The sequence below is a fragment of the Salpingoeca rosetta genome, assembly GCF_000188695.1.
Source record: "Salpingoeca rosetta unplaced genomic scaffold supercont1.21, whole genome shotgun sequence".
Lineage (NCBI taxonomy): Eukaryota > Choanoflagellata > Craspedida > Salpingoecidae > Salpingoeca > Salpingoeca rosetta.
In genome coordinates, this window is record NW_004754913.1 from 90,295 (window position 1) to 101,160 (window position 10,866).

At 58.7% G+C, this 10,866-nt stretch overlaps 4 protein-coding genes across 4 annotated transcripts in view; 1 reads left to right on the forward strand and 3 right to left on the reverse strand.

Annotated features, from left to right (window-relative positions):
- PTSG_08017 (uncharacterized protein) overlaps window positions 1–1,331 on the reverse strand; it is a gene marked incomplete at its 5' end in the record, with an annotated part of 7,145 nt that extends 5,814 nt beyond the window's left edge. The window contains 3 exons of the mRNA XM_004990982.1: window positions 307–322; window positions 658–807; window positions 1,158–1,331. Of these exons, the coding sequence (XP_004991039.1) occupies window positions 307–322; window positions 658–807; window positions 1,158–1,331 (340 nt within the window). The remainder of the gene's footprint in view (window positions 1–306; window positions 323–657; window positions 808–1,157) is intronic.
- Window positions 1,332–1,530: 199 nt separating this feature from the next.
- On the forward strand, window positions 1,531–3,561 carry PTSG_08018 (ribosomal protein L8). The gene is made up of 4 exons (XM_004990983.1): window positions 1,531–1,615; window positions 2,200–2,341; window positions 2,605–3,164; window positions 3,415–3,561. Exons 2-4 carry the CDS (start codon window positions 2,200–2,202, stop codon window positions 3,478–3,480), a joined length of 768 nt encoding a protein of 255 aa, XP_004991040.1. The 5' UTR covers window positions 1,531–1,615; the 3' UTR covers window positions 3,481–3,561.
- Window positions 3,562–4,112: 551 nt separating this feature from the next.
- Window positions 4,113–8,163, reverse strand: PTSG_08019 (uncharacterized protein; the record flags this gene model as incomplete). Its single annotated transcript, XM_004990984.1, has 4 exons — window positions 6,197–8,163; window positions 4,946–5,899; window positions 4,477–4,656; window positions 4,113–4,129 (listed from the first exon to the last, which is right to left on the reverse strand). Exons 1-4 carry the CDS (start codon window positions 7,800–7,802, stop codon window positions 4,113–4,115), a joined length of 2,757 nt encoding a protein of 918 aa, XP_004991041.1. The 5' UTR covers window positions 7,803–8,163.
- Window positions 8,164–9,333: 1,170 nt separating this feature from the next.
- The window catches only part of PTSG_08020 (uncharacterized protein), a gene marked incomplete at its 5' end in the record, with an annotated part of 16,488 nt that continues 14,955 nt past the window's right edge, over window positions 9,334–10,866 (reverse strand). The window contains one exon of the mRNA XM_004990985.1: window positions 9,334–10,857. Coding sequence (XP_004991042.1) covers window positions 9,424–10,857 — 1,434 coding nt within the window. The 3' untranslated portion in view covers window positions 9,334–9,423. The remainder of the gene's footprint in view (window positions 10,858–10,866) is intronic.

Here is a 10,866-nt window from a genome sequence, read left to right on the forward strand (position 1 = left end):
AGTATGTGTGTGTGTGTGTGTGTGTGTGTGTGTGTGTGTGGGTGGGGGCGGGATCATGGGGAGGGACAGAACAAGGGGCCAGGTTCGCAGCGATGCCAAGTGTGCTGATTGATGCGAGGCAAACATTGACGGGGAGCCGCAACCATGTCAACCGCAACCACCACATGTCACACACACACACACACACACACACACACACACACACACACACACACACACACACACACACACACACCTCAAAGATCTTCTTGCGACGAGAGGAAGTTATTCTACGACAGCGAGACATAAAGTCGCACTTGAATGTACCTTTCCTGTATGGTGCCTGTCATGGGAAAAATAGTGCACGGTGAGCAGCCCACGCTTGGCAGAACATCCACGTGGGATCGGAGCGCCACACACACACACACACACACACACACACACAGACACATGCACACACAGACAGACAGACACACACACACACACACAGACACAGCACACACACGCAGACACATGTACACACGCACGCAGACACAGACATACACACACACACATGCACACACATGTACACACTCACACAGACACACTGCAAGGCTTGCTGATCTCGTCTCTTGGCCCCCTCCCCCCAAGGGGCATGTGCGTGGCGGTTTTCACCACCCTAAGCGTCGATCGATTTACCAGGGCGTCGTGGTTAATGTGTTGCATGCATGATGTCCAGTCTGTTCCCCAGCCCCAGAGCACGGCAATGTAGCGCACAAGCATGGACCGTTCCGCCACATCCACCATCACACTCTCCGGGCCATCAAAGTCTGCCACCACATGCAGTGTCTGCAAGTGATGCAAAGAAAAAGGAGAGTGGAGCAGGAGTAGGAGGAAACCAGAGCAGTGACAAACAATGATCAGATGTGGGGCATGCGGAAAAGGCAAACGAGAGTACATGCGTTCGCAAATGCACATGCACACCAGAATAGACTTCATGTACACACACACTCGTATGCATTTACACGCACACGCACACACTCGTATGATTTACACGCACATAACATACACATGCGTTCAGACATGCACACATATCCACACACACACATACACACACACACACCCACACGCACGCACACACACACACACACGCACACTCACACACATCCACACACACGCACACTCACACACTCACATACCTCGTCGTCGTAGTTGTCATCGTGCAGGACCCAGTTGACGTTGAGCACCTCTGCGACGGCCTTGATCTCAGCCAGGCGAAAGTCGCGACGAGAGTCCACAAACTCAATCACATATCTACGCCACCGGTCGCCCTCTGGCAGCGGGCGCTTCAGCACCGACCCCAACAGCCTCATCGCACCAACAGCAGCAGTCGCAGCAGTCGCAGCAGTCGCAACAGTCGCAGCAGTCGTGGAAACATACAGCAGAGACCAGCGGTCGTGTGGCACAACAACAACTCTTTTGTCTTCGGCCTGTGTCCGGCGACAGCGAGGCTGGGTGATTTTTTGTCGAGTCAGCGAATTTGTGCACTCTATGTAAAGCGATCTTTCGCCAATTTTCAACTGGATTCACATTAGAGAGAGCACGCCGTGCCTTTTTCCTCACCACCTCGCGTGCAGCCAAACCAACCACCAGCAGGGTGAGTGGATATCGGCGCATGCGCCAAGCGGCATCGTGCGGGTGTGCCTGTGTGCCCGTGGTGTGGGTGTGTGTGTTGAGTGGAGGAAAAGGGGGGGGGGGAAGGAAGCGGGGGATGCGTGTGTGTTTATATGTGTGTTCGTGTGCGTGCGTGTGTGCGTGTGTGCGTGTGTGCGTGTGTGCGTGCGGTCGTCGTGTGTTGATGGGGAGAACCGCAACAGCTGTGAGCAGCGAGTGAGCCAGCACAGCCCCAGCCAGCCATCACCCGCACAGCGCACGTGAAAAGCCGCCAGTGCCTGTCCCCACGCGAACGGAGATAAACGCTTCACCAGCAGCGGAGATGAGACACACCAGCCAGCAAGTGACTCCACCAGCCACACCGTCCCTTCACACCAACAGCACCGCTGCGTGTGATTCTGTGTGCCGAGTGTGTCAGGCGTGTGGGTGTGCTGTTCACGTCCGTCACGCGCACACTGCACAGCGCACCACCAACGGGCACGCACACTCTCAGTCACTCACACATGCACTCACACGTTGCTCTCCTCTTGCTTCCGTGCCCTCCTGTTTTTCTTTGGGTGTGTGTAGATGGGTCGCGTTATTCGCGTTCAGCGTAAGGGTCGCGGATCCGTCTTCCGCGCACACACGAAGCACCGCAAGGGCGCTGCCAAGCTTCGCACGCTCGACTTCTCCGAGCGCCAGGGCTACATCAAGGGCCTCGTCAAGGACAGTGAGTTTGATGCCCATGTGTCCTTGTGTGCGGGATGATAAGAAGCGATTCAAACAGAAGGGGGCTGCGAGAGAGGGAGCGACTGTGACAACGGGATGAGGTGATTCGGCTTGTGAGAAACAAGCCCACATCAGGGACAGTTGCAAAAGCGATGTTCCCCGCCCCTTGTTGACACAACTACGTGTTGCCACACTTTCAAGCCCATGCGCACAAAGTCTCACTTCTTCTCTGCCTCCCGCACCCCCACCGTCTGCACTTGCCAGTCATCCATGACCCTGGCCGTGGTGCCCCTCTTGCCACGGTTGTGTTCCGTGACCCTTACCGCTTCAAGCTTCGCAAGGAGCTGTTCATCTGCGCCGAGGGCATGCACACTGGCCAGTTCATCTACTGCGGCCGCAAGGCAAAGCTGACCGTCGGCAACGTCCTCCCCATTGGCGAGATGCCCGAGGGTACCATCATCTGCAACCTCGAGCAGAAGCCCGGCTCCCGCGGCAACCTCGCCCGTGCCTCTGGTAACTACGCCACCATCATCGCCCACAACACGGACGCCAACAAGACCCGTGTCAAGCTGCCCTCTGGCACCAAGAAGACGATGCCCTCCACATGCCGTGCCATGATTGGCCTCGTTGCCGGTGGTGGTCGTATCGACAAGCCCCTCCTCAAGGCCGGTAACGCCAAGTACAAGTACTCTGCCAAGCGCAACTGCTGGCCCCGTGTCCGTGGTGTTGCCATGAACCCAGTTGAGCATCCCCACGGTGGTGGTAACCATCAGCATATTGGCCACCCCTCGACTGTGGCTCGCGCCACTCCCCCTGGCCGCAAGGTGCGTTCTCGTCGTCGGTTGTCAGTGCTGGCTGCGGTCGTGGTGGTGATTGCGATTGCGATTGCGATTGCCCGGCGTGTGTATGTGTATGTGTGCATACGCGTGCATACGTGTGACGCTGCCAATGTCTCGCACGTGTTTGGCACCAGAACAATTGCTTTGCTTGCCTTGTTTCACTGCTGATACGCTCACGCATGGCGGCCCGTTTCGTTTTGCCTTTTGTTTTCTCCTTCGTTTCGTGTCCCTCCAGGTTGGTCTCGTCGCTGCCCGCCGTACCGGTCTGCTTCGTGGTGGCAAGAACAAGAACAGGGACTAAACTGGTTGTGCGTGCTGGTTGGTGTGTTCTCGTCTGTTTCCTGCTGTCATGAATAAAACGCCCTTTTGGATGCAACGCTGGTTCACTTGTCACAACGACACGAGGTTGTGTTAACGGGGGTTGGGGAAGGGTGATGGGGAAACGTAGGCACACACACACACACACACACACTCGCGCTCTTCCTTGGTTGCATATTCGTGGCAGTTTGCCTTTTCGTTTACTCTCACGATGATGCTGGTGATGATTCGACGGATCAGTTATCTACGACAACCCACACGCTCTCTGCAGGGGGTGTAAGGGGCGAGAGACTGTGACAAGCAACGACGCTTGTCACATGTACGTTTGTAGTGGGTCTTGAAATGGGTTCACAGCGAAACAACAGACAAGACAAGTCCACCATGGGTGGCAGCGTGTCAGTGGCGACATGTGTGTGTGTGTGTGTGTGTGTGTGTGTGTGTGTGTGTGTGTGTGTGTGTGTGTGTGTGTGTGTGTGTGTGTGTGTGTGTGTGTGTGTGTGTGTGTGTGTGTGTGTGTGTGTGTGTGTGTGTGTGTGTATGCGGGGTGGCGTGGGACATGGCGCCATTGCTGGCTGGCACAAGCACTTGAAATCGACGGGTGGGTCCCTGGCCCGTTTAGTAGTTGACGAGGGCTGGCGAACACGAAAGGAAGAACAGAGAGAGTGTGTGTATGATACGGTGGGAGACAGCGTGAGTTGGAAGGGTACGGTAGAGGCGGGGGGGGGGAGATGGTCGGTCAAATCCAGAAAACAGGGCGTGTGCACGAGCGTTCACAAACACAGGTACAGACACACACACAGGTACAGACACACACACAGGTACAGACACACACACAGGTACAGACACACAGGTACAGACACACACACAGGTACAGACACACAGGTACAGACACACAGGTACACACACACAGGTACACACACACACACACACACACACACACAGGTACACACACACACACACACACACACACACAACTCACTTCGCTTGAGCTTGAAGCCACGGCTGCCGTCTGGGCCGAGCGGGAGGCGCTTGATAGCGCCCATGGCGGGCGTGGTGCGGCCAGAGACAGGCACGGGCCGCGGGCTGCTTGTCGTCGCACGCCAGCCGACAGAGGGCAGCGGCGACGCAGACTGGCTGCGAGAGCGCCAGCTTGGGGACTCTGTGATCATGGGTCGCGTGCAACAGATACACGGGAGCAGGAGAAGCGGGTGGGTGAGCACGTGCATGGGCGATGGCGAACAAGGCACACCAAAACCAGCAAAACCAGCAAAACCAGCAAAACCAGCAAAGCCAGCAAGAAAGCAAGAAAGCAAGAAAGACGACCACGGGAATTGAGTGGAGTTCAACACAAGCACACACACACACACACACACACACACACACACACACACACACACACACACACACACGTGCAAATGCGCGCACACACAGGAACACCAATGATGTACCTGCTGCACGGGGTGCGGAGTGTGCTGCCACGAGCTTGTCGGCACTGCCGGCCTTGGCGAGCGGTGAGTGGGAGAACTTGAGCGGCGAGGACCCTGGGCTGGACCGGCCACTCCCGCCCGTCTGCGTCGTGCCTCCCATGGATGGCGGGGTTCCAAGCAGAGCAGCCGTGTGGTCCCCGCTGCGCCAGCTGTTGCTGCCGCTGCCGCCACTGCCACCACTCTCGTTGAGGTTGGTGATGCTCTTGCCGAGCGGGGAGCGCTTCTGCATGGCATTGCGGCGGCCCGTGGCAGAGTCCACCGTGTGCGCGCGGTGCCGCCGCATCTGCGCCGGGTCCGGGGTGCGGCTCATCTGCCGGCCACCCCTGCTCTGCGATGGCGGCGTCGGCACCGTCGAGTCCACGTGCGACAGGTACTGCTGTTGCATGGCCCGGGCCGTCTTGTTGTCCAGCGACGACGCGCGCGCCCGCCCCACGCTGCTGCTGCGGCCTGGTGAGCCGCCTTTGCTCCGCCTCGCCGTGGCGGTGCCCGGTGTCGTTGTGGTGGTTGTGGTCGTCGTGTTGGCGCCTCCTGCTGCAGCAAGCGCCTCCCACCCGCGCTGTGGCCGGCTGCCCTGCGGCTGGTGGTGCTGGTGGCCCTGGCGCGGCATCTGCTGGAACATCACGGGCGTGTGCGCGCGCGACGTGGACGCGCTCATCGGGGTCTGCACGGCGCTGGAGCGGTTGCTGCCCGAGGCGTCGCCGCCACGCTGCTTGCGGCGCTTGTACAGCAGGGCAATGTGCAGGTTGCCGAGGGTGCGGTGGAAGACAGAGGCGCGGCCGTCCTGCTCCGTGGCGGCATCAAGGGCCTCGTCGGCATAGTCGTACTCCACGAGGTACCGTGGCCCGCGGGAGGTGTTGAGGAGGTTGGCGGGAATGGCGCTGTTCAGCATCTTCGTATAGAAGTGCGTCACCTCATCTGCATCCAAAGGTAATGTTGGTGGGGAGGAGGAATAAGGAGGAGGAATAAGAAGGAGGAGGAGGAGGAGGAATGAGGTGAGCGATGGGAGGTGGTGGGCGGAAGAGTGCTTGCAGCGCTGTGCATCCAAGTGGAATGGGCATGTGCACAAAACAAGGTGCACACACACACACACACAAAAGTGCACACACACAAAAGTGCACACACACAAAAGTGCACACACACAAAAGTGCACACACACACACACACACACACACACACACACACACACACACACACACACACACAGCAACACACCTGGGACGTCTTCGTAGGTGTCGACCTTCCTGATCTGAACAATGCGGCCAAACGGGTTGAGGGCGGCGGTGATAATCTCCTGCGCACGTGCGTGGTCCACCTTTCTCGGGTTGACAAACGTGACGACCACCGTTGCGGCGCAAATGGCCTCGGGGTGGAACTTTGGCGGCGGGTTGCGCCGGCGAATGGCTGTGCCTTCGTCGTTCACCTCCACCACATCCGAGTGCTTGAGGGCCTCCGCCATGAGCGGCACGTCGTCTGTGATCTTCTTCATCTTCTTGTACGTGCACACGACGGAGAGCGGCACCCACCCGTTTGCAGACTTCTTCGCCTGCTTGCGAAGAAACTTGTCCGTCGGGTAGTTCCGGTCACCAAAGTAGAAGTGCACCTGCTTCACCACGCGCTCCATGCGCTCCTCCTTGGTCAAGTGCGCAAACGGCGACGTGAGCAGGTGTTCGCGTTGCGTCATGGCCGGTGACGCCCCATGCCGCCGCTGCTCCAACAGCTGCTGGATCCGCTCGTTGCTCGGATCCTCATATGGGCTGTTGGCGCCAGACCCGCGTGGCGACCCATTCTGCTGCTGCTGCTGCTGCTGCTGCTGCTGTTCCGCAGCACGCTTGTTGGCGCGGGCAGCCCACACGTTGGTGGTGCCTGACGTTGGCGTTTGCAGGAGCGACGTCACGGCGGCTGTTGTTGTTGCTGTGGCGGTCGTCGTTGTCTTGCCTGTTGGTGTTGTTGTTGCCTCGGCCATGGTGGTGGTGGTGGTGGTGGCGTCGAGACGAAGCACGTCGCTGGCATCGGAAAACTCCTCGTCGCTGTCGTCGCCATTGCCGGTGGTGGAGACGTCGGCCTTGCCCGCTGTGGACGCCGCTGTTGCCGTCGTCTTGGATGGGTTGGCGACATCGGATGTCATGCGGTCGGTGACCTGCCGCAGCTCGGCCTCTACCCAGTCGTCCATGTCATCCTCGTGGTGGGGCTTGCCTGGGCTGTGCTGCTGCTGGTGCTTGGTTGTGGCGTTGTCACGGCGACTCATGGCGGTGGCAGTGGTGTTGTGGTGGTGCTGTGTTGGGTGGCGAATACCGGCGTTTCGCATGGTCTCCAGGGACACGAACGCAGACGTTTCGGTTGGGGAAACAACCCTCGCTGTTGATGCGGCGGCTGTGGTGCTTGCAGTGGCAGTGGTGAGGTGACACTGCTGCTGGAACTGCTGGTGGTGCTGTGCTGAGGTGGTGTAAGTGGAAGATGGCTTGGGAATGGGCCTGCTCAGCGGTGAGGGCGGTGAGTGAACCTGCTCTGGCGAAGGGGCACTGGTGGTGGTTTGTTGCTGGGTGCTGGTGGACCTCTTCTTCCGCTTGACAACAATGAGACCTGCTGGTGCTGGCTTGCTGTTGGCGCTGCTGCCGTTGTGACCTTGCTTCTTCTTGTTGTAGCTGTTGCTGCTGCCTCTGGCTGCTGTCGCTGTTGTTGTTGTTGATGTGGACCAATGGACGGGGGAAGGCGAGAAGACGGCCTTGCTGGTCGTCTGCTTCTTCTTCCGTGCCTTTGGCGATGAAGGCGGTGAAGGGGCAACGGGCCGGGCGTTGCGGCACTCAAAGGCGCTGCTCATCGTATGCGTGTGTTGTTGTTGTTGGAAGGAGAAGGGGACGAAGGCGGTGTAAGAGGTGGTGTGTCAGTCAGAAGTGGTGGAAGTAGTTGTTTTTGTTGATCGTGCGTGACAGTGTGTGTCGGGCAATGGAAGCAGCAAAACGGAAAGGGGGGGGGGAGAGGTCAAGGAGGCCTGATATCACGGTATCAGTGCCCGTTGTGGCAAATGAACGAGCGAACACACACGACTATCGACTGCGAACAACACACAAACAAACAAATGTGCTCGTGCAACGTGGTGTGGTGGTGGTGTTGGCGATAACTGACACACAGACATACATGCACACACATACACGTACCTGCTGGAGTCGAAAGCGACGACAGGAACGACGGGAACGACGCAAAAAATGAAAACGATCTGATTTGACCACCACCCAGGAAGAGAAAGTATTGGGGGCCGAGCAACAACAACAAGAAGGGAGTAGCGTGAGTGCTGAGGTGCTGTTGGTGCGGTGATTGCCGACCAACGATCAGCGAGCGCGTGCTGTCGCTGAAATGGTTGGGAGGATGGAAGAAGCAAAGAAGGAAGGCACAGGAGTGGGGAGAAGGCGAAAAAAACGGTGTGTTGGGGGTGTTGGTTGGTGGGACACCCAAACACGAGAAACAGGCAGAAGTGGTATGCGTGCGTTATGCAGGCGGATTGATGGTGATGATGGTGCAAGTGTTGATGCTGTTGTCGCGTGGGGGACAACCCACCGCGAACGCACTGGTGTGGAATGCGGACAACGACACAAGCAAGTTGTGGTTGTGGTTGTGGTTGAAGGGAAAATGACACACGCCTCACGCACATGTTCACACATTGGCACACACGTTTACACACACACTCACACACACACTCACACATGTTCATCAATCAAAGACAAACCTTGTGCTGGGCTGGCTGTGTGGTTGGCCTTAGCTGCTCGTGCAACGTCGAATGTTTGACGTGGCGGAGATGAAGGAGAAGCAGAAGCAGAAGCAGAGGATGTGTGCACGTCACAAATCACCCACACAAGAGAAGAAGGTGTTGCTTGTCGTGCGTGCGTGCGGTTGCTTGCTGCACTGATGCTTGCTTCTTGCTTGCTTGCTTGCTGCTTGCACACCCAAAAATAACACACACACAAGCAAGCAAGCGAAGCGAAGCAAAGCAAAGGCGCAGCAGTCGAAGCCATATTGCTGGTGGTGCGTGTGCAACGGAACCACCTCAAACGTGCGAAATCGAAAATTTCACCGCCTTCGACACACCGAAGGACAGCAGCGATGTGTGGGTTTGTCAGCATTGTGCACTTTGTGGTGTTGTGAATCGTCGATTGTCGAAGGAAGGAAGGAAGACCTTCAAGGGCGCGCCATGAATGCAGACCTTAGGACCTTGTGTGTATCTTGAACAACACAACTCCCTCCAATGGCAGTAACACAGGCAAGCAAGAGAATAACGTAACACGACAACGCATTGTCAAAGAACTGAAAGCAACACTCATCTACATCATACAGCTCCCTCTCCCAACATCCCCCCCCTCCACAACCCACTCCCAAAAATCACCCACCCACACCCACCCACACACTCAACCCACAAGCCCCCCACCCCACACACACACACGCACACATCACTGCGGCAGTTGGTGCAGCCAGACGTAGAGCGGCACGACGTGACGCAGGAGCAGCGAGTCTGGCAGCTGCAGCTGTTGCTGCGGGTTCGCCAGGTCGTCCATGACAAACACGGGCTCCTCAATCAGGCTGCCCCAGAAGTCGGCAAGCGGCATGTCACCCATGTGCTGGTACTGCGCGTAGTGGGTGATGTAGAACCGCCGTAGCGTGTGCATAACCGCGGCAGGAACAAACCGCTCGGCCCGCTGCGCCTCCCCCAGGTCGCGGACAATGGCGCCATCGGCCTCGTCCTCCAGCGGCGTGTGCCCACGCGACTCCTGGAAGATGAGTTGCTCGTACACCAGCTCAAAGAGCGCAAAGAGCTGCCCAACTGCCAGGTCGTGGCACCCGCACGACTGCAGCAGCGCCAGCGACGTGGCATCCACCGGCCGCGCCATCAGCGCAAACTCGGCCAGCGTCGTCCTGCACAGCAAGTTGCCCACGCCAGACGCGTCGCCGCCCATGCCAAGCAGGTGGTCGTTGAGCTGCGACATGAGCACCTCCAGCTTGCTGCGCAGGTCGTGGATGGACGGCTGGAAGTTGGACGACTCAATCATGGCCCGCACCCGCTCGGGGGTGATGGAGCGGCAGTACTGCTTGTGCGCCGTGAACAGCCGGTCGCACAGCTCAAGGAAGGGCACGCCTTGCTCCTGCCCAAACAGGAACCCGCACTTGGCCGGGTCAACACGCTCAAACTTCACCTTGCCGACAAACGTGTGCTGCAGCACCATGTTCTCCACGGCCTGCCAGTTGACAATCGTGCGCCGTCCGTGGCCCAGCGCCGTGTGCGCGTACGCGTGCGCAACCACACCGTCGTCCACAACCACAGAGACAACCTGGTGCGGCCTCGCCTTGGTCACGTCCACGCTCTGCACCAGCACCTGGCCAGCAGGCCCTTGCTGCACAGCGCGGTGCGCCGCAGTACCGGGCTCGCACAGGTTCACCACCCGGTCCATGTGCTGGTTCTGCACGTGCGTGAGCTGGTGCAGCATGATGTAGAGGCGGGACCCCTCTCCCCGGTCAGAGAGCAGCGAGTACGCCAGCGGCGCTGCAGGCGACATGGGCGGGAAGGGCTGCAGTGGCTCACACTCGAACCGGCCGTGGGGCGCCTCGTCGTCCTGCACAACAGACCCGTCCTCTGTCATCGTCTCGCCCTCAAACAACAGCGCCTGGTGCGCAACGATCCGGTTCCACGCCGCCATAAACGCGTCAAAGCGGCTCTGCGCATCCTCCACGCCAGCGGCCTGCATCTCTGCTACTGCTTGCGCGTGGGTCATGGCGCCCTCGCCCTGCACCTTGTCGCGCGCCAATTTACCTTGGAAGTGCAGGCGAACGCGCGTGTACCACGCCACCAGCGGCACAATCGCAGAACACAGCGGCAGCACGTGCAGCTGCTGCGTACA